This window comes from Rhineura floridana, chromosome 4 (genome assembly GCF_030035675.1).
Source record: "Rhineura floridana isolate rRhiFlo1 chromosome 4, rRhiFlo1.hap2, whole genome shotgun sequence".
In the NCBI taxonomy this organism is placed as follows: domain Eukaryota; kingdom Metazoa; phylum Chordata; class Lepidosauria; order Squamata; family Rhineuridae; genus Rhineura; species Rhineura floridana.
The window spans coordinates 7,064,130-7,087,592 of record NC_084483.1 but is presented as its reverse complement, the minus strand read 5'-3'; the positions used below and the strand labels follow the sequence as shown (position 1 = coordinate 7,087,592).

The window sequence follows — 23,463 nt, the reverse complement described above, 5'->3', positions numbered from 1 at the left end:
GTTTGGTTCTTGTTTCTTAAATAGTAGAGAATTAAGTGCAATCATCAGGCATCAGTGAAGGTCAAGAATGCATTTATTTTGTAAAATTACTTTCATTTTTACAGTCAACAAAAAGTTCTGAGGGAACCACTTGAAACATTAAAAAATGTCTAATAGTTTATTCAAAAGTTTCTTGCAGCCACTTCCTAATTTTTAAAAAACAAAATCAATGGGATTGATACGCATGGAATTCCAGAATATATCAGCTATTAATTACAATCAGATTCAACTTTGAATAAGAAGCAGTTATACAGCACATGTCTAGCTTACTGAGCAATATTCCGGACACAGTTTTGCATGGAAATGAAATCTAAGGTGAAGCTGTAACATGTTGAGGAGGGGATGAATAATTTGTAATATTTAAACATGTAGTTATGAAGTATTAAAAACATTTTCTATAGCATAATAATGTTTTTAAAACCTAAGGTGGGCACAGGGATCAACATATTTGTATGTCAAATTGCCAATAATTATTGGGAATGCTGTTTTTTAAAAATCAGGTACATACAAATGCTAATTTGTTATCAGTTTTAGAGAGAGAAATATACTTTTTAATGCTGAATTTCCATTCTTTTCAATGAAGAACCATCCTCTGAAGATGAATCTTGTGGTGCTGATTTGTATATATGTTAAATAATTTCTGTTGAACATTTACAAGAAGCTTTGCAGTACTCATGCATGATTTTCAGATTACACGTGAATGATTGTTTCATGTTATCACATTCACTATACAGATCGGCATACTTGCATGGATTGGCTGAAAGGAATCAAACAAAAATAAAAATTAGATACAAAACAGAGAGAGAGAGAAATACACCTGCTTTTATTTATCATCTATCCATCTCTTTCCCCTGAGATTTGCACTACATATTATTTTAATCTTGCAACAGTCAAGCAGATTTCTCCTTATTAATCCAAAATATTTTTTTTGTCATTATCAGCATGTTGCCTTGGAGGAAAGGGACTTGCTATTTTCATCCATGGCTTGGTAAACTCTTCGGTTTATTTCCGCAATGCACTTCAGTTGAAGCTGTCCTTGAATACATTCAAGACAAACTGATTCACGATGCTCTGGTCCCGCTATTAGCGAGTGCATATTCCATGCCCATGCTTTTCCAGTCTTAGGTTATCTCACTAGCTTTCTGTCTGGTTCTAAGCTCAACTTCCAATAAGCATTTTAAGTTAAGATTTTTATTCCAGCCTGTATCTGTATTGGGCTTGAAATTGTTTTTATATATGTTTTTACATATATATTGTATTGTTAAATTTGTATTGTTTGTATTGTTAAATCACTTCAGGATGTTTTACAGGAAGTGATTCATTAAATAAATAATCTAAAGGTGCCAATAATTATTACCCTGGGAGTTCTAACTGGTCTAGGCTCAGTCTATTTTAGAGAATGTTGTTGTTCACAATGATCTCCCAAGGGGTCTTGCTTAGAGTTCTGTTCCTATGAAAAGTTAATTCTGAATAAAGCCTTCTTTATGGCAGTAAATAAGTGCTGGGATTCAATCTCCAGGAAAGGTCTCAGGGCCAGGTGATGATACACCTGTGGATGTCTAAATTCAGAGCTTGGAAAAGTTACTTTTTTGAACTACAACTCCCATCAGCCAATCCAGTGGCCATGCTGGCTGGGGCTGGTGGGAGTTGTAGTTTAAAAAAGTAACTTTTCCAAGCTCTGCGTATTCATCTATAAGACTGACCATTGGTGATCCCCGAATGGGGGGTGGTGGACAAGATTTGCAAAAGTTTCTAGAATGACTTACTAAATAAGAATAATTTAGAATTATGCTGATAATTTAGAAAATCAATACTATCCAAAAGAATTGCTTTACATCAGTAACTTACTGCACAGTTTATCCTCACAGTTTGCAGGGCAATCTCCACATGTCGAGCCTTTTTTGTAGGGTGTTGCTATTGTGTCTTGAATGTTCCCACTGAAATCATAGAGCAATGCAGCACTTTGATAATCAAAAAACAGTCCCTAAAGATGCAGTACCATGCAAAATAAATATAGAGTTCAAATGACTTTCTAATTATTGATTGAAGACAGTAACACACCACTTGCTCAAAATAATTTCAAGAGAAGCAGATCACTTAAAATATTGCTGCAAAAAACAGAGTTTTCACTCTGGAATTGGCACTTTTAAACCTATTTTTGGGAGATAATCGAGAGATCCTTTATAAGAAGCTGATAAGGTTTATGCCGACAGTGGCTAGGACCGTAATAGCCTGCTTTTTATGAGAAAAGGACTGAAGGGACCTGAAGGGACTGACGGTGGACTATTGGTATAAAAAAAAAACTATAGGAAATTGCCCTGCTGGAGAAACTTGTGTGTGTCCAAAGGAAAGAAGAAAAAGGACGATTTCACAGCAGACTGGTGGCCATTTAATTCATTTACAGCAGCTAAAGACATGAATCATCAAGTCCCAAAGCCTTTCAAAGACTTATGGATAGTTTAAACTTTACACTTTTTGCCGGTTGAAACTAAAATATGTCTTATCTATGAGAAGTGATTGACAAAAATTCCATAACAACGGGCATTCCAGGGAGGGAGGGAGGGGAGGGAGGAAGGGCATTCTTATCTCTGTAGATTTAATGTTGTGCTTCATTTTGTTACTTATACCAACTGAAAATCCAATAAAAATAAACTAAAAAAAACCCAAAGAGTTTTGTGGTACCTTTAATATAACAATTTGTTATAACTTTACACCACAAGCTTTCATGAACTAGACACCACTTCAGCAGATGCATGAAGTGTTATCCTAAGTTGACACTGGATATTTACTCACAAGTGCAGAGAGAAAAAAAACATGAGCAGTGAGGTCAAATGGGAATGGGGACATATTATCACTCTCCTGGATCCAAATGCTCATGGTTATCCTGAGATGAAGACTGAAATTTGTGGGGGGGCGGGGAGGGCATCAAAGGGAGAAAGCTAAATACTAATAGGTGATTTCAGTTACTTTCAGTAGTCATGACAAAGAAGTAACGTTTCTCAATAAGGGATGGAAAACCTTTTTCAATCCAGTGAGACAGCTTGCTATCTTCCCCACACCTTTCGGGCCAAGTCCAATTGTCTATACATTTTATCAAAGGATGTATATATTTCTTTAAAATTCTCTTTAATCACCTTGCTCAAATATTGGTAACGCTATCATGATTAATTAAGAGTGATATCAGTCTATAAGAAGTTAGAAGCATTAAGTCCTCACCCTCTTTAGGAATTACCATGGGGGAAGAAGATATGAAGGCATGAACTGAGGACCGTCTCCTCCTACAAGTCTGCCTCCTTAATATCTGCTGGGGGGGGGGGAGACAGCTTTTGTTTCTCAGGCCAAGGCACAACCGCCTGGACTGCAAAAGAGAGCTGCCTTTGTGGATCATGGAATACCATGGACTGGGAAGTCTGTTTGCCCACAATCACCACTACCACCTAAGACATGTTTGTATAGGGAGGCATCTGATCTCCCAGATTGAGGGGCTTTGACCTCATACTTTAGGCTGATTTTTCCTGCTGTGTCTCTCTACAGCTTCTATTGATTTTAAATGATGTACTGTGTTGCTAATAGTTTTATGTATCCTGAGCATTGCTTCTGCAGTGGAGAATATACCGCTATGGGCGGTATATAAATTTAATGAAATGAAATGAAATGAAATGAAATGAAAGAGGAGGATAAAAATTCTCAAATAAATAAATGTGCAGCAAGAAATGTTTTAAAGTGTTGGTTCTACCTCATGAGAGGGCACTCTATTTTGGGCCTCATGCCTTGCTGAAAACCAGTGGGAGCCTTTTTCTGTCAAGGGCCACATACCCTTGGGGTAATATGTGAGAAGTGGGTGGGGCACCCCCTTGCTCCTTACCACCAGCATGTGAGCTCTCATACATGGAGAATTCAGGACACTGCACAAAAATGATAGTTACCCAGGGCAGTAATGGCACAGGTAGAAGAAACTAAAGGTATTCTCTGGGCAGTAGGCAAGAGCGCATCCAACTTCATGTGACTTATACCAAATGAGCTATGAACAGAATGGGGAAAAATACATTAAATCAAGTCTGTAATTTAACACTCAACACAAGTCATGGTCTCAGTGGAACTTTTAAAATACTAATACTACCGTACACTTTTAGAAGTGAAATGAAGTCTGTCTAGTTCAATCAGGGAAGCAACATTATTTACCAACTATAAATTGCAAAGTTTGTACCATACTGTTTTCTACTTTGTAACAGTAGCATTCCTGACAGCTGTACCTGTATGATCCATGCCTTTGCTACATTCACACGTAGTGCTTTTAGACATTTACGAGACCGCATTCGGAATACTGTGTGCAGTTCTGGTTGCCTCACCTCAAGAAGGATATTGTAGAGTTGGAAAAGGTTCAGAGCAACCAAATGATCGAGGGGACGGAGCGACTCCCCTGTGCAGGAAGGTTGCAGCATCTGGGGCTTTTTAGTTTAGAGAAAAGGCAAGTAAAAGGTGTCATGATAGAAGTGTTGAAATGTATGCATGGCATGGAAAAAGTGGATACAGGAAAGGTTTTATCCTGCTCTCTTAACACTAAAAGTCGTGGACATCCAAGGAAGCTGAATGTTAGAAGATTCAGGACAAACAAAAGAAAGTACTTCTTCAGACACTACATAGGCATTCAGTCCCACAAGAGGTAGAGATGGCCATTGGCTTGTATGGCCTTAAAAGAGGATTAGACAAATTCATGGAAGATAAGGCTATCAGTGGCTACTAGCCAGGATGGCAATGCTTTGCATCTACAGTCAGAGGCAGTATGTTTCCAAATACCAGTTGCAGGAAACAGCAGGAGGGGCGAATGCTTTTGTACTTGTACTGCTTGTGGGCTTCCCATAGGCATCTGGTTGGCTGCTGTGTGAACAGGGTACTGGACTAGATGGGTCAGTGGCCTAATCAAGCAGGCTCTTCTTATGTTCTTTTCTTGTGATTACTAAAATGTGATATATAGTATACATATAATGTGTTTGTATACATGTGTAATGTGTAAAGTAGCCCCAAGGTGAAAAATGTGGGAGCAACTGACAAGCCCCTGGCTGGGAGCTTCATAACAATATATATGGGATTGGAAATGAAGAAAAAAAATGGGTAATTTCTATACCATTTACTAACCACAGCTGCTCTAATCCCAAATTTCATCCAAGTTAATGCATTGTTCACATCAACTATAGTGCTTTGCAAGTGGTTTCTGGTCTGTCAATTTCAATCCTAAGCGATAGGAAGATAAGAAAATAGAATTCTTGAATGGGCGTGCTTTGCTGAGAGAGGAATGTGTCTTGCACTGTTTTACTCCTTCAAAGGGAAACAGAATGAGACATGGCTCTAACATAACCAAGGATGCCCTACACCTTGCATTCCCAGAGGCACCTTCAGTGAAGTTGTTTTCTCTAAGCTTACCAAAAGCCTCACTAGAAAAGACCATAATGCTGGGAAAAACAGAAGGGAGTAGAAAAAGAGGAAGGCCAAACAAGAGATGGATTGATTCCATAAAGGAAGCCACAGACCTGAACTTACAAGATCTGAACAGGGTGGTTCATGACAGATGCTCTTGGAGGTCGCTGATTCATAGGGTCGCCATAAGTCGTAATCGACTTGAAGGCACATAGCAACCATACCAAAAGCCTTACAGCATACAAGACAAGGCTTGGAAGGTTTGAAAAACATTCCTAGTGTGTATCAGTTCCCATCTCGTAATTCAAGAGGCTTCCAAACTGAGGGAGGAGCAATATTACCACAGACCTCTAGGCATGTGAGGCAAGGCCTAACAAAGCCCAGAGAGATAACCCAAGGGCTTATATGGTGTGCTCCAGTACATCAGTTGGGTAATAGAGAACTTAAGGCAGTGGTGGGCAACCATTTTTTTAACCTATGGCTCTATTTTCTTCTGGGAGCCATATGTCAGTGGCGAGAGGGGCCAGAGGCAAACATTGGCAGAGCAACCAATGTAAAATTTACTTTTGTAAAGTAGGGTAGTTTCTACACACACACACCTCGATCATCATCCAAGCAAGCATAAGTCATTATCAGAGTTCAAAGACACATCCCAACCACGCAAAAACACTCAAGGGGGTAAAAAGCCCACCCAGCGAGATGCATGCCTGGAGAAAGGGGATGTGGCTAAGGAGGGAGTGTAGTACAGGAAGAGTTCTGGTGGCCAGACAGAGAAGCTTGGGGAGGGTGAATTTGGCCCAAGGCCCAAGGTTCCCCATTTTGCCTTAAGGCACGTGAGGTAAGGTCTGGGGAATCTTGAGCTCGTTCTAAACGCTGGATAAGATTGCTGTAGGGATGTTGAGGAATTCAAATTGCGTGAATCCTATGTTGCACCTACTAGTTCTCCCCACCCTCCCCTTGGATCAGCATCATGTTGTCTGCTGGCTTTTGCAGTTCTCCAAATGCAGCAATGCAGTTCTTTAGCATATGAAAATATGGATTTTCCGTCATAAAAATACAAACATTTGTGCTGTTTCCACCTCTGCATACATATAAAACTACTACACGCCTTTAGATGGTAAGAATACACTCAGCAAAACAACACATGTGATTCTCAGCTGCCAAACCAATTCTGCAAGGAAGAAAATAAGAAATTAAAGTGCTGGGATTTGTATCAACATAGATTTTAAAATGTAAAGTAATGTTTCTTTGAGGAGACAGAAAGCAAAAATGACAGAAAAGGGGGTGGCTTGATGGGAGCTGGGTGCCGCTTGATGTGTTGCAATTTGGGAGAAAAGACTAACTATTTGAAAAAGTTATAAAATTGAAAAATTGTGAGTGTGTAGAAATGTTCTAATATTGACTGAAAGATGAATTCTCATTCTCTGATATCACTTCAGTGACTGTGCATATAGACTCTGTTTGTCACTTTCCAAAAAGTCAGAAAAGACGCCAATAAGAGTGGGGGTGAGCAACATTTTTCCCCATCAAGAGATGGATTCCCTTAGAGGTAATCTGTCAGCACTGGGCAGGACCAGAACACCCAGTGGGTATAGCCAGATGCATCTTACTCGTTCTCTTCCAGCTCCTTTCCCTGCTGGGTAGCACTTCCTGAATTGGTTAGCTCTTCCCTCCACTGTGATCCCAATTATGATGGACTACATGCTGCTATGAAGCTCATGACAGTTGACATGGGGGACAATTTTAATCAAATTGTGGGAGGGAGAAGGAAGGTTTTAAAATCCCCTCTCCTTGCAATCCATTATGCTCAGCTGACTGGGAAACAGCTGAAAGTGAGGAAAAAGAGGTTGGACAGCAGAAAAATGTTAATCTGGAGCACCTTCTTTTCTTCCCTCTGCTTAGCTGCTCAGTGAAAGGTCCATGTAAGATTAGGGAGTGGGCCAGAAACAGCCCAGGGGTGCAAATGGCACACTTCTGAACTAGGAACTGAACTAAAACAAAGGCATTGTTGTGAGTTTGGGGGCTGAATAGGATAATTTCTATGAGTCCCCTTTGAGCCTCCAATTTGGAATCCTGTGCCTTGGGGTGAGAAACTCGCTCTGCTGGTCAGATGAGTTTCTTTTGTTAAGCTAATAGAGTGGCTAGGTTGGTTAATAGGTCTATCAGGTGCCCAGCAACTGGTGAATGGGCCAGGAAGATCTTTTTGTCCTTGCAACTCTTCAGGAGAGCCTTCTCCCCCTTCCTGGGGCCGAGGAGAGGCTTGTCTTTTTAGTTGTGTCTGAGAATGGCTGGGAACTGGAGGCAGGCAGAGAGAATGGCTCTCTGCACCATGGCTTTAGGATGCCTCCTGTAACCCTGATGGAAAAGCTGGATATTGGACTGCTTATGCCTTGAACCCCTCCATCCTAAGCTCAGGTTGGAATGTGCATAAATAAATAAACCATATTTTGTAAAGACACCACAGTCTCTGCTGACCTTCTTCCCAGGGAAACCAAACCCAGGACGAGCGCAGGGACCCCTGGAAATCTCACCACTTGGAGATTGGGGTGGCGTGCAACAGGCATGTTACTTGGAGATGATGCATACTGACCAAACAATGTGCATATTGCCTGGAGAATGTACAAAATTCTGTTCAGGTATGCACATTCCCCAAACGGTCTTGGAGTTTATACATAATGACCAGAGGATGTACAAAAATTAGTGAATATATGCACATTCCCCAAGGCCTGTTGGAGATTATGCATAAGGGCTGGAGAACGTGCAGAACTCTGTTAATATATGCAAATTCCTCAAGACCCGTTGAGGATTATGGATAATCTGGAGAATGTGCAAAATTCAGTCAGTATATGTACATTCCCCAAGGCTTGTTGTGGATTGCGTACATTGACTGGGAAATGTGCACACTTCCTTCTTCATGAATGAATTATGTGCATATTCTCCATGAGGCCTGGGGAATGTGCACAATGACCGGTTATTATGCACATTAACCACCCAACCTACATTCCCCTTAATGTATATATCTCACCCTTCACCCCAGGGCAAGTCACAACAATTGTAAAAACACTAAGGTTTTGACTGAGGTAATTCTTCCAGGATTGTCTGAAGGCCACATATTTCTGTTTGTTTTTTGTTTATTTTTAAAAGACAGTGTTCTTCAACCTTGGGTCCCCAGATATTGTTGAACTACAATTCTCATCATCCCTGACCATTAACTGACCATTAACTAAGGGCTATGGATGATAGGAGTTGTAGTCCAACAACATATGGGGACCTAGGGTTGAGTACCTTAACACTGCCTTAAGGCACTATATACAATTTCACTGGCTGGCCATTCAACAACTCCACATGCTCAGTCATATGTAATTTCTACACACACTGTCCCCACTCCTTGTGCCCTTCATCAGTTGGTTCTTCTCCCTCTCCCCACCCCCAGTCGTGGCCAAATGGTATAGCATTTATCAGGGCCGGCATCAGGCATGTCTGGGTCCTTGGGGGCCAGCCTTCCCCCCATAGACCATGTGGGCCCATGGCACAAGCTCGCTCCAGCTACTTCTTCTCTCTTTCTGTGAATGCCCTGTGCGCTGCCCTACACAGTGTGCGCACACATGCCTGCCATCAACCAAGATGGAGGTAGGGGCATCAGCCCCTTAAAAAAAGCCTCTGCTGCCATCTTGGTTGATGACAGCTGTGCACAGTGCACCTGGCATTCACAGAGAGAGAGGAGAGGTAGGTGGAGCAGGGAGTGCCTCGGGCCCACACAATCTTTAGAGGGGGCTGGGAGATCCCTCTCTTTGAACTGCAGCAGGGTCAGGAGTCGACCCTGCTGAGGATTGCAGAAGGGGAGTGCTACCCTCACACCCTAAGGAGGGGCCCTTCAGGGGCCCCTCTGAGCCACAGGGGCTCTCAGACAGGGCCCAACTTGTCCGCCCTTTGGCGCCAGCCCTGGCACTTATAGAATTAACTAGGCTCTTTACAAAGTTCCATGCAGGTGGTAAAACGGAAGAAGAGTTACTTAAATTGCATCAAAAGAGCAAATATTCTGTACATTAGTTTTATTTCCAAAAGACCATCTTACTTGCCAGATACATTTGGAGTTTTTGTTCATACCTGAGTATAGCTATAAATGCTTTTCTTTGGATCAGTTGGCCCAACGCCATACATGAAACTGGACTTTGTGCTAGCCCATGATGCTATAACAACTGGCCAGCCATTGGCAGTCACTGACTGTGACAGTGTTTCACCGCAGGCAATACCTGCCATAAGAAGAAATGTGGTTGCAAATTTTGTTTTGCTTGGTGCAAATTCAGTAACATTAGTCACAAAACTGATTCAACAATTAGGGCCTGTGTGGGCATTTTGACCATAGCCCAAAGTTACATAAACAGTAGGGAAGCACATGCACTTCGGATGACGCCCGAATACCAAACCGCAGCAGGCTGCTTTGGAAGCATTTCAGCCTACCCCGAAGTGATCCAGGTCTTCCCCAGAGTCTTCCATGATAATGATAATGATAAAATGTCATCATTGTCTTCTTTCTTTCTTTTCTTCCTACCTTTCTGTAAATACAAACCCTCCATTTTGCCTGCCGTGAAATGTTCTTGAAAGTGTGTTGTGCTATTCATGGGATAAAACAATTGGTGCACATGTGCAGATCAGGGCCAGCACCAGGCATGCCAGGGCCCTTGGGCACCAGCCTGCCCCGGGCCCCGGCACCTGCATGCATGCTCCACCTACTTACTTTTCCCTTGGTGAATGCTGCCCACGCTGTGTACATATGCCTGCCATCAACCAAGATGGTGGCCGAGGCTTCCCTAAGAGGCTGATGCCTCCACCGCCATCTTAGTTGATGGCATGCATGCATGCTATGCGTGAGAATCCCTGCCATCAACCAAGATGGCAGCAGGGGCATCAGCCCCTTAGGGAAACCTCGGCCACCATCTTGGTTGATGGCAGGCTTGTGCCTGCAACGCAACCAGCATTTATTATTATTATTATTATTATTATTATTATTATTATTATTATTATTATTATTATTATTATTATTATTATATCAAGGGAGCATGCAGGAGGGTGTCGTGGGCCTGCACAGCAGTAGTAGGGGTGCCTGGAAGCTCTCTCTCGTGATCCATGGTAGGGTCAGGAGCTGATGCTGCCACGGATTGTGGAAGGGAGCGCTACCCACCCACTCTAAGGAGGGGCCCTTCAGGGGCCCTCGGCCAGGGCCCGACCTGGCCTCCCTCTGGTGCTGGCCCTGGTGCAGATAAATCATGCTTGTATGCATGTCCATGAAGACCTCAGGTTTGTGGAACGTCCAGAAGGCAGGGAACGAGTAACTGAGGTGAGGAAGTCAAATACTGAAATATATTTTGGAGGCATAACTTTGAAAGTGCTCATGTGTGGACAAAAGTGCACAAAGCGCACCCAGGAAAATTGGATCAGTGCAACCCACACACATATTAACACCTCATGTAGACACAGCCCTAGTTTGCCTCCTGAGTGAAGATGGAACTCTATGTTATATGTGTAGATATATGTAACAGTCTCCCATTTGAGCAAATATTGGGAGGGTGTTACTTAATGTTTCCCCCTCAGACCTTTTTGTGCTCAAATTGCCTCCAAAGAACTGTTTTCCCCTTTGTGGCTAACTCATTCTTTATTTATAAAGTGTAAAACATCTGTAGAGTTTACTTACCATCCACCTTTCGCTCCTCTATGGGGCTGCTTCTAAACTGACATTTTGCAGCATATTTTTTTGCATTTGCAGCAGCTTTCTTGTTCCATTTCTTTGTATAGTAAAAAATGGAAAATAAAAGCATTACTATTATACCGTATTATTATTACTTAATAAATAAATAATAATAAATTTAATTTCTGTGTCGCCTATCTGGCCAAAGGCCACTCTAGGCGACGTACAAAACAGTTAAAACACAATGAGATAAAATACAATAATACAATAAAAAACAGTATGAGAATAATACAGCAGCAACGATATTAAAACAGGATAGGAGGCATTTCAGTCGCAGTAATTAACCCTCCCCGGAGATCCCAAAGGCCTGTTGAAAGAGCCAGGTCTTTAAGGCTTTACGGAATACATTTAGGGAAGAGGCGTGCCGGAGATCTTGTGGGAGGGAGTTCCAGAGAGTGGGGGCCGCCACTGAGAATGCCCTCTCTCTTGTACCCGCCAATCTAGCTGTTTTTGTTGGCGGGATTGAGAGAAGGCCTTGAGTGGCTGATCTTGTCGGGCGGCATAATTGGTGGCGTTGAAGGCGCTCCGTAAGATAAACTGGGCCGAGACCGTATAGGGATTTAAAGGTTAATACCAACACCTTGAATTGGGCCCGGCAAACAACTGGAAGCCAGTGTAGATGAAATAACACTTATATTTATATTTCTTATACTTATATTTCTAACCCACCCTTCGCCATAAAAATCAGTAAAAACATATATATATATATATATATATGCTGCCACAGAGAGTGCCCCCCTTTCTGCACAGACTGGAAGGTTGCAGAGAGAGTCTGGACACACACATACACACAATACAATGGAGCACACAAACAGCAGGAAAAATCCTACCAGCATTTGGCCGTGAAGGAGACTGAATCTGGGTTCCCAACTTTTCCTCCCAAAGCAGGCATTTTAGCTTTTTTTAAAAGGGGTTTGCAGGCACACCTCCGACTGCTAAATTGGAGAAGGGAAACCCCTTGAAGCGTCTAATGCAGCCTTTCCCAACCAGTGTGCCTCCAGATGTTGCTGGACCACATTCCCCATCTTTCCTGAACATTGGCAATGTTGGCTGAGGCTGATGGGAGTTGTGGTCCAACAATATCTGGAGGCACACTGGTTGGGAAAGGCTGTGCTAATGGCACAGGTGACTCCTACCTAGCTGGGGATGGAAGCCCCATGCAGATTGCTCCCAGATGGGCTGGAATCAAAGCATTAAATACCAAATACTGAACAGATATAGGGGCAGTTCACATCCTTTTTCGTAAACTGCTTAAATCCCAATCCATTTATAATTTCGCTGGGCATGATCCAACAAAGGCTTTAAAGTCACACTCATTTGAGTGGAAGAGAGCATGTAACTAAACTTTCCTCCATGAATATGCTGGCAAGTGGCGACACCCTAACAAAAGATTCACTGCCTCTCATAGCTAAGCAGAGGAGGGTCATGTTGATCTGCACAGTAAGTTTTATAGCTTCCATCTGGCTAACCCAACTCTCTGCTAAAAAGCTGCATTGCAGTGATGGAAGATTTCAGAAAATGGGGGGCCACCACAACACAGAGGTGAGTCTACTTTCAATATTGTTAAAGGCCAGATATGGGTGGGAGAATAGCATTAGAAGCAGGGAGTTGAGGACAGAGAGCGATGTGTGTGTATGCATTTGTGTTGCCTCTCTCACTGTCATACACATATGCAGATTCACACGCTGTTTCCAGCCTCTCAGTACACCTTGTGAGAATTGCAGCAGGTGCCGAGGCTTCTGGGCCATGTTCCCATTCACTTTGCAAAAGAAGCAAAGGATGCTCGCCAAGCTGGAAGTGGCATGCAAGATTTTTTCACCCTGCATTCGTCCTTGGCTGGTGCTCTACACTCCCCATGCAGAATCAGCGCGTCAGCCCAAGGTCAATCCATGCCTAGTCAACAAGGTCTCTGGGTTTGATCACACATCACATATTCAATGCCACTTGGCTCCAGTTTCTAAACTATGTCCCAAAGTCTGTACCGATGCTATGAGGAAAGAAGATTTGCCTACAGTGTCACTGTGAAGACTTTCAACAATACCTGGCAACTTCAGTGAGTTATATCTTACCATTTTCAGCATGTTGGTAGCAGTTGGATCCACCTGCTTCCTGATGTTATTCATTGTATGAAGGATTTCCTTCTGTTTCTCTAGAGGGACATCGTTCACAATGGGTGACTTACCCTAATTTAAAAAAAAAAGTTATGCCAGAGATTTATTAGATCTAAAAAATTATACAGGCATACCCCGCTTAACATCGCTTCACTTAACGTCGCCTCGCTATAACGTACATGCACCATACGCCACCATATCCCACTTACGGTGCTTCGCAATTATGGACACTTAATGGCATGACACCGCTGCCATCTGGTGGCGATTGCAGTGCAGTACATGCATCGATAATTGCTTCAGTTTAAGTACATTTTCACTTTACATACACGCTCCGGTCCCATTGCGTATGTTAAAGCGGGGTATGCCTGTACTTCCTTCTTTCAAGAGCCTAAAATATAGTAACAACATTTATATTATTATTAGGACACCACAGGATGATTAAATCCTCATCTGTGATATTGCTACAAATTTCAGATTCATTATATAAATTGTCTCACATTTACATGTAAGTATCCAGCCTGAGGGCAATTCATATATTACCATTTAAGGAGGGAATTGAAGTGATCTCTCCTTGCAGCTGGCACTACCATGAAGTAAGGCAGAGCAAGCTGTTTCAGGGGGCACCTGAATATTGTACCCAGGGACTTGGAATTATTGCTGGAGAGGCTTTGCAAAAACAAAGAAACCAAAACTAGCAGCACTATAGTCCCAGGGCAAGGAACGGGGTGGGTGGGTTATTCACTTCATGCTTTAGTGTGAATCTGCCTAATTTTAACTTCCTGGACCAATGGGTGAACCAAAACACAGCTATCCTTCAACATTCACACTTCAAAATTTTGTGATGCAGTTTCCCAACAAAAACACGATTCCAACAAATGTGCACATTAGGTGAAAGTACACACAAAAATGCATATTATTAGTCAAAATAATGTACAAAATTGCTTGTAAATCTGAGCATATTAGGCAAAATGCATACAAAAAATGAGAAACAGAGAGAAACCAAAATTAACAGATTTGTGCATCCCTACTGATACCAGCAAGGCCAGCCCTCTTTCCTATGAATGCACAGGGTCAAGGGTTCTTTGCCTTCTCCCTTTATCCGTATCTACTCACAGTCCTTACGCGTTGAACATTAGTTCACCTAGGGTCACAGGTTTTCAACAGCAGTCATCAAAAAGTAGGCAGATAAATAGATAGAAACCCCACCCAAGGATTCTTGGGTCTTGGGAGGTACCAGAAATTTTCTATTTGGGAGTCAGACTTCAGACAGCAGAATATGCTTCTAATACATGCTATTTATTCATATCTTTCACACTGCAACTATTAAAATGCATTCTAAGTGGCCTTAGCTATCATAGCAGATACAGGAAATAAGAATACAAATCAGCAAGAAAGAGGTTGCTGTATTTAACATCAAAGTATAAGACCCTGAAAATATAACTTACTTAATTGGGTTACAATAGATAAAAGGACTGAGTTAAACTCAAAGTCTTGCTCCAGAGCCAAAGTTACAATGTACATGGACGTACATGTCACAATACATCTCACCCATCAGATGACATATATGGAATCATTATTCCTGCAGACCTTCTTCAACCTGCCTCCAGTCGGAGATGGGTGCTAAGCCTAAAGTGAACTGGCTTTTACAAACTTTTTTATCCAAGAGAGGCACTTTCCCATGGCTTTATCAGCTGTCTTCTCTGCATGATGACTCTCTGTTCCATCTGCTAGAGACAGCAAGTTTGACCCGCGAACCCTTTTGTCAACAACTAGGCAATTTAACCAGAAGTATTTCCTGGTGGTTCTGGTGGCACTAGGGTCACCAGGTTCATGGCCTGAGACTGATCCTGTATCTTTAGGAGAAGAGAACGTCAGCCAAGTGCAGGTGTTCTTGCAACACTGTAATGAGAAAAACCACAAGATGGAATTCTCCCTCCGCCTGCACAATTTTTAAAGATACAGAAGACCTCTTGGTTGCCAAGCCCGGCCTCCATCTGAGCATTTGGATGCCTTCTGAGACACCTTATCTCTCTTCCCAGACACCATATCTCCTTGCACTCTGCTACCAAATTCTCTTAAAAACTCATTGCTTTACTGGGAGGGAGGAAGCCTTTTTAAAAAAGATATTTTTGCCATCTAGCATTATGCATACTATGAAATAAGCATACTATGTAAGCTATTACAGCAATAATAAGCACATTTTAAGCCTATATGGGGCTGGGCCCATTACACTACCCAAGGCAGCCTTTGCAGGCATTGGATCGAATGTTTTGCTATGAGGGGCTTCAGCAAGTGCAAGGTCAATGTTTGTTACATTTCCCAGGTCAATGTAGCCTTGCTAGAGTTATCCACACTCTAGTAACCGCCGACTTGAATTAGTGCTATGCATATGAATGAATGAATAGATTTATTTCAGTCAAAGATCAGGCAGCCCAATACAGTACAATAGAGTACAGCATAAATAGCTTCAATATTAAAAGGTAATTAAAATTTTGTGAACATTACATAAAACTCGGATAAAAATAATCATGAACTCGTATTATAGAGGACATATTAGCTTCCTCCTGCATGCTATAGCAGCTGCACAGAACGAGGCCACCTTTGCAGTAATCCAGTGATCCTGATCTGCAAGCAGGCAATATAAAAAGTCGGCCTCCGAGCCCGAGGAAAATTAAAGCAAAATTGGGGAGATGAAAATAGTACGGAGGTCCGAATATAAAGAACAATGCAATAATACATGGCTTGTAGACTCCACCTCCCCAGCCCCACAGGGGCAAACCCGTTCACGGAGGGTGACACCCTTATACCTTCCCTCCAACAACACTGATGGCAGGACATTAAATCTCGCTAAGGCGAACGATTTCCTATATTTAAAAATGTGCAAATTTGCTAAATAATTGGCAGGTGCAAAAGATTCCTCATTGATATAGCAGTGAGAATAGGCAGCAGCCAAGCTCAGATGGTTTTGAAATTCAATGTCTTTAAGACGTTGGATGATATCTATTTTGGCCTTCGAGTAGCCTAAGGCCCCAACCTCTTGGAGCGAGAGGCCGAGGGCTTGCAGTTTTTTAATCATTGCCTGCTTCCAATTGGACTGGAAAGTATCCGCCAATGGCACCAGCCCGGTGGGGAAGCATAATAGCTTCAGCCAATAACTGAATCTATACATCCAGGCGCAGGTCTCAATTAGTAATATCCCTAGCTCAAGACGTAAAGCCACATTAGAAACCCATTATTGTTCTCAAAAATTTGGATTGGGTAGATTCCAGCGGTGCGTAATTACCACCGACACAAATCTGAGCCCATACAGTAATTGGGCAGTGACCTTGTCATTGAATATCTGTACAGCCAAGGGGACACGTTGACCGCCTTTAGTATAAAAAAAGGATAGCAATGCCTTTACCGATCTCTGGGCAATCGCGGCGTTCTTGTTCCAAGTACCTGAGGAGTGAAACAGTATTCCCAGATACCTGAAAGCAGTAACCTGATCTATAGGGTGGTTATTAATTTGCCACCATTGCTTACGCTTTCTTCGAGAGAAGACTAATACCTTGCATTCAGCGTGATTAATTTCTAGCAATTCTTCTGTGCAAAAGGAGGCAAGCGCTCTCAGCAAGTGTCAGGGTCCGACACTTGTTTGGGATAAAAGGACAATATCATCTGCATGCATGAGTGAAGACACCAATCTCTTCGCCAAATTGGGGCGAAGTGCTGTGGATAATATGTGTGCCCGCCTTTGAAAGCTTCGGCTTGTTCAAAATTGGGCATCAAGACTGGGAACTGGGGCTAGCTAATAGGATTTTATTATGCCAGTGTTCTGTCACCTGCACTGAGTTAGGCCATATTTGCAACATACATTTATTCCACTATTATTCCACTTTAAACAGTCATGGCTTCCCCCAAAGAATCCTGGGAAGGGTAGTATGTGAAGGGTGCTGAGAGTTGTTAGGAGACCCCTATCCTTCTCAGCTCCCAGAGTTCTCTGGGAAGAGGGTCTGACTGTTAAACCACTTGTTGGTAGCTCTGGGAGGAGAATAGGGCTGTGAGCACATTAGTCACCTACAGCAAAGGGTTTCCAATAGCCATATCTGGAGGGGCAATGAGTTGATCTGCCGATCAGTTGTGAAATCTCTTTGAAGTGAATATTTTTTTAAAAAATCACTCAATCTGATCCCATCAGGTTTTACAGTAGAAAGGGATGGGGTTGACTAGCATTGTGTACCCCCATTCTCAGAAAAGAGAGGTGGAGACGCTCTGGAACCAGCAGAACAATAACTATGTCTCTGCCCTCAGAGTCTCCTAACAACTCTAAGCACCCTTCACAAACTACCCTTCCCAGGATTCATTCAGGGAAGCCATGACTGTTTAAAGTGGAATAAATATTCCTCACTCCTGGGCCCAGTGCTCTTCAACATTTTTATTAATGACTTGGATGAGGAGGTACAGAGCAGGCTTATCAAATTTGCAGATGATACAGAATTAGGGGGCACAGCTAATACGGTGGAAGACAAAATTCAAAAGGACCCTAATAGGCTGGAGCATTGGACTGAAAACAACAGAATGAAATTCAACAAGGCAGTGGCGTCACTAGTGTTGGTGTCACCCAGTGCGGGAGGGAGGGAGGGAGGGAGGGGCGTGGTTGTCAGGCGACAAGGAGCGCTCTTTCTTCCTCCCTCCCTGCCCCCCCGCTCTTTTAATCTCTCTCACACAGACCTACCCGGGCGGGCCAGTGTGGGTATCCCTTCCTCTTGGCGAAGATGAGGTCTCCGGCCTTAAAGCCGTGCAGCATCTCGGCAGGCGGCAAGTGGGGAGCAGGCCCCAGCCAGGCCTCAGGCTTCACCAGGCAACCAGGAGGGGGCGTGGACACCGGCCTCGCAGGGGGAGGGAAGGGAGGCCGAAGGTAAAATGGCAGGACACAGCCGATAGGCCCCGCAGACTGCCTCTCCTCTGGGGGCAGGCCCTCACAGCTTATTGGCTGGGGGCAGGGGTCGCTTATCTCTCTCTGTCTCCCCTCTCTCTTCGTCGTTGCTGCTGCTGCTTCCCTGGGTCCCTGCAACTGCCCCGCTTCCCGGTGCCTAGGGGTGGGGCAGCTCTGGGTGTCACCCCCTCGGATGGTGTCACCCGGTGCGGTCCACACCCCCCACACCCCCCTAGTGACACCACTGCAACAGGGATAAACGCAAAGTTCTACACTTAGGAAAAAGAAACCAAATGCACAGTTACAAGATGGGGGATACTTGGCTCAGCAATACGACATGTGAGAAGGATCTTGGAATTATCATTGATCACAAGCTGAATATGAGCCAATATTGCGATGTGGCTACAAAAAAGGCAAATGCTGTTTTAGCCTGCATTAACAGAAGGATAGTTTCCAAATCGCGTGAAGTATTAGTTCCCCTCTATTCATCACTGGTTAGGCCTCATCTTGAGTACTGCATCGAGTTCTGGTCTCCGCATTTCAAGATGGATGCAGACAAACTGGAACAGGTTCAGAGGAGGGCAATAAGAATGATCAGGGGACTGGAAACAAAGCCCTATGAGGAGAGACTGAAAGAACTGGGCATGTTTAGCCTGGAGAAGAGAAGACAGAGGGGAAATATAATAGCACTGGTTCAAGTACTTGAAAGGTTGTCACGCAGAGGAAGGCCAGGATCTCTTCTCGATCATTCCAGAGTGCAGGACATGGAATAATGGGCTCAAGTTATAGGAAGCCAGATTTGAACTGAACATCAGGAAAAACTTCTTAACTGTGAGAACACTGGGCCCAGGAGTACCCCACTCGTTACCTGCCCCCAGTTTGACAAGGAACTTTGAGTACGATTCTGTAGCCAACTGTGGATCCACCTGATAGCTAGCTGGCTAATCAGAATATCAGTGGGCACTTTGTCAAAAGCTTTGCTGAAGTCAAGGTATATTATGTCCACAGCATTCCCACAGTCTACCAGGGAGGTTACCCGATCAAAAGTTGAGATAAGATTAGCTGGCAGGATTTGTTCTTGATAAATCCATTTTGACTTCTAGTAATCACTGCATTGTTTTCAAGATGCTTACAAGTTGACTGCTTTATAATCTGTTCCAGAATGTTCCCAGGGATTGATATCAGGCTGACTGGTTTGTAGTGGAACCTTTCCCCAGGTTCCTCCTTTTTGCCATTTTTGAAGATAGGGACATTAGCCCTCCTCCAGTCATCCAGCATTTCACCCATCTTCTACGATTTCACAAATATAATAGACAATGGTTCTGACAGTTTGTCAGCCAGTTCCTTCAATATTCTAGGATGCAATTCATTGGGTCTTGGAGATTTGAACTCGTTCAAAGTGATTAGGTATTCCTTGACCATTTGTCTATCAGTCTCAAGCTGCAATCCTGCCCCTTCAGTTTCACATTTCCCAGGAGGGTCATAGACAACTTGGCAAAGTAGGAATTGAACATTTCTGTCTTTTCTTTGTCATCTGTTATCATTTTGTCATCCTCATTGAGCAGCTGTACCACCATTTCTTTTCTCTGTCTTTTACTATAGATGTACCTGAAGAAAGCTTTTTTGTTGCTTTTCGCATCTCTCGCTAACCTCAGCTCATTCTCAGCTTTAGCCTTCCTGACGCCATCCCTTCAATTCAATGCTACCTGTCTGTACTTTTCCTTTGTGGTCTGGCCGTCCTTCCACTCCCTGTATGTGTCCTTTTTTGTGTTTAGGTCATCTCTAAGCTTTCTGTGAAGCCACATTGACTTCTTCTGCTGTCTTCCCCCTTTTTTCTTTGATGGAATTGTTTGCCATTGTGCCTTTAGAAACTCTTTCAAAACTCCCACCCATCTTGGACTCCTTTTCTCATTAGGGCCGCTTGCCATGGAATCTTACTTACCATTGTTCTGAGTTTATTGAAATTGGCTTTCCTGAAGTCCAGGGTATGCATATGGTTACTCACAGCTTTTGCTTCCTTTAAGATCAAGAACTCTAGTAGAGTGTGGTCACTTTTCCCCAAAGTTCCTGTAGCTGCCACTTCATCCATCAAGTCATCCCTGTTCGTTAGAATCAGATCAAGGATACCTGATCCTCTAGTTGCTTCCTCCACTTTCTGTAGAAGGAAGTTATCTTTAACACAAGTCAGGAATTTATTGGAGGAGCCGTGTTTGGCAGAATATGTTTCCCAAAAGATATTGGGGTAATTGAAGTCCTCCATTTTATATATTATATAAAATATATATTTTTAACAAATAGCATTATTCCGCATCCCTTTCTAGTCCTTCTGTTCTTTTTGAACAAGTTATATCCTTCAAACATTATATTCTAGTCATGAGAGTTGTTGTGTTCAAATTGAAACCCCTGTGTTAATAAAACTATAGTTCACTGGTCTTACCTAAACCAGCTTAGGCTTCATGAGAAATAGAACCAGAGTGGCATTTATCTGACTTTCGGTATAAAATGTAGATTTATTTCCTTGTGACCTAACCCTTACCGACATTCCAGTGGCTCACATAATAAAAGCCGGATTACGCTGGAGACTCCCCTACTATGCATTTCATACCGTATATATGCTTATGGCTTTGCTTATTACTGTCAAAATGTTTCACTCAGAAATGTCAAAGGCTGCTTTATTGTCCCTCATAGCTCTCGAGTTGTATCCCTCCCTTTTGATATGCAAGACGAAATAATACCATGTCTGTGTTTAAGTTAGAGGGCGCCCGGTTGCAATTGAACCTCCTCTTCCCATGCGCCTTTGTCCGTTCCTGCATAGTGCTTATCTCAAGGACATGTGAAATATGTAGACAAGTTGACAGTGCAATGTTTCCACTTTTGTTCTTCTCCTATACCCCTTTTTTCTTTCTCACATACGTCCCAAAGCCCGGGCAGTTAGCAATTGTTTCTTTATGTTTTATGACATGAACATGATACTGTAAACTTCAGGGTAAACCTATATAAACCCCCATCTATCAATAAACGCGGTTCCCATGCTCACCTGCTTTGGCTTGTAAGTATTGGGTCCCCTTTGCAAAGGCTTTGTTTTGTGTTGTTTGATCTCTGATAGTGGGTTCCTTTTTACTCAGCTCCGCACTCTCCCGGGGTGTAATAAGTGAGCTGGGGTAACAGGACAGCTTGCGTGTTGGGTTTGGATCTAACAATTGGGGGCTCGTCCGGGATCCCTTGTGCGGACCCCCTTTTTGCCATTGCACCCCTTAATTTGATAACAGGCGCCACGAGAGAATTTTCTCGGTTATCAATAAAAGCGGGCGGCTTTGACATTTTGGGGATAAAGCACAGTTGAGAAAAAACCCGCTATCAGACGTCATGGGGAATACAGAGGGTGTGCCGGTCAAGGACAGCCCTTTGGGAATCATGTGCATGCTGTGGCAAGAGGAAGAGTTGCCAGTGAGGAGGAGAGGTTTAAAAAAGAAAAAAATGATACAGCTCTGTGAGGAGGAGTGGCCGCGGATGACTGCAGTATCGGTGCCGGGTGAACGGTGGCCGAGGGATGGGTCCTTTGAAACCGTTCCGTTGTTGGGATTGCGGAGACGGATTGGGGATACCCACCCAGACCAACTGGAATTCTGGCTCCTATGGAAAATAGGGTCACAAAAATGGGACAGTCTTACTTTGATGGCAATAAGAACTCTGTCCATTGAGGAACCCCCTCCTTCTTATTTTAATGACAATACGTCAAGTAAAAGAACGGTCCTGAGCCGATCTATAATACCTTCTGCTCCGGATCCGCTCCCAGCTCCCGGGAGCGGAAATCCCACTCCGGAGAAGAGGTTTCTTTCATGTGTGTCGGATGATGACACAGATGAAAGGGAAGAGGAGAAGGGTGCCTCAGGGGGTATGGACACGCGCCAGCGAACAAAAGAAAAGAAAAGGCAGGAGGCAGAAGCATTAGAGATGCCGTTACTTGTACATGATCAGCCGTACGTAGATGCCCGAGGGGGCATCCAGCGTACCGAAGTAGTTGAGCTAAAGAGCTGGTTGGAATGGGATTTAAAGGAATGGAGTAGGATGGCTGGAACTTTTGGTGAGCAGCCAAGGAGAATTAGAGAGTTGTTGGGCAGGTTGTTCGAAAGCCACAATCCGACATACTCGGATGTGGAACATTTGCTGAGAAGGGTTTTGACAGGTGAAGAACGTAGCAGGTTGTGGACGTTGGAGACTGCATGGGCTGCGGAGGCAGCGGGAAATAGAGCTTGGTCGGACCAAGCACGGGTGGCTGCAGCGTGGGTAGCGGGAGACTGGACGCAGCCTCGCCGCGCCCAGCTGCAGACCGACAGGGATAGGCTGTTGACACACTTGGAGCGGATGTCACAGAAACCCCCCAACCAAGCTAAATTCATGGCAATAAAACAAGAAGCCAGTGAACCTCCCAGAAAATTCTGGTCGCGCTTGTTAGAGGGAGCACGTAGCTATACAAATCTGAACCCAGAAAACGTGTTGGATCACCCAACCCTCATTGCCAATTTCGTTCATCAAGCGCAGCCAGCGGTGAGGGATTATTTTCTGAATTTCAGACCCGGATGGGGGGGGGAAGCTGTGACAGTGATATTGGAAGTAGCGGATTTTGTGTGGGATAAGGACAAGGAGAAAAGTAGGAAGAAGGAGAAAAAAGAGGACTTTGAAATGCTGGCTCTTGCTATAAGAGGCCAGCCACCAAATAGAGGATTTCGAGGTAGAGGCAGAGGTTTTCCGAGGGGGCCGAGAGCCGGAAATCAGAGAGGAAGAGGACAAACGAGAAGTCCATGGCAAGGAGATAGGGCTTGTTTTCAGTGCGGAGAGTACACACATTTCAAGAAGGACTGTCCGTGGAGGACAGGGAACGTGCAACACATTTCTAACAACCCTTCTTACCCAGATTTCACAGGTGCGCAAACGGATTACCCACCTCCACCCCCTCCTGTTGTCCAACAGACGCCGGCTTCATGGGATCAGTACGGAGGGCGCCCAGCACACCAACAATGACTAACTGTGGAAAGGGAGGGGGCAGGATCCGGTCTGATGAATCTGATGTCTTTAGTAGGGATGTTTCTTTCTCTCTCTCTCCCAACTCAAGAACCCAGACTGTCCCTAAACGTGCAAGGACAAGCGGTGACCTTTCTGGTAGATACGGGAGCTACATACTCCCTGATTAATGAAGCACCAGGAAACTGGTTGAGTAAAGAAGTAAAAATGAC

At 43.6% G+C, this 23,463-nt stretch overlaps 1 protein-coding gene across 1 annotated transcript in view; it reads right to left on the bottom strand.

Annotated features, from left to right (window-relative positions):
• Positions 1 to 607: 607 nt before the first annotated feature.
• The window catches only part of LOC133382829 (serotriflin-like), a 38,408-nt gene continuing 15,552 nt past the window's right edge, over positions 608 to 23,463 (bottom strand). Inside the window, exons 2-7 of the mRNA XM_061622326.1 lie at positions 13,270 to 13,383; positions 11,147 to 11,237; positions 9,562 to 9,707; positions 3,966 to 4,060; positions 1,888 to 1,976; positions 608 to 796 (exon numbers count right to left, since the gene is read on the bottom strand). Of these exons, the coding sequence (XP_061478310.1) occupies positions 669 to 796; positions 1,888 to 1,976; positions 3,966 to 4,060; positions 9,562 to 9,707; positions 11,147 to 11,237; positions 13,270 to 13,383 (663 nt within the window). The 3' untranslated portion in view covers positions 608 to 668. The remainder of the gene's footprint in view (positions 797 to 1,887; positions 1,977 to 3,965; positions 4,061 to 9,561; positions 9,708 to 11,146; positions 11,238 to 13,269; positions 13,384 to 23,463) is intronic.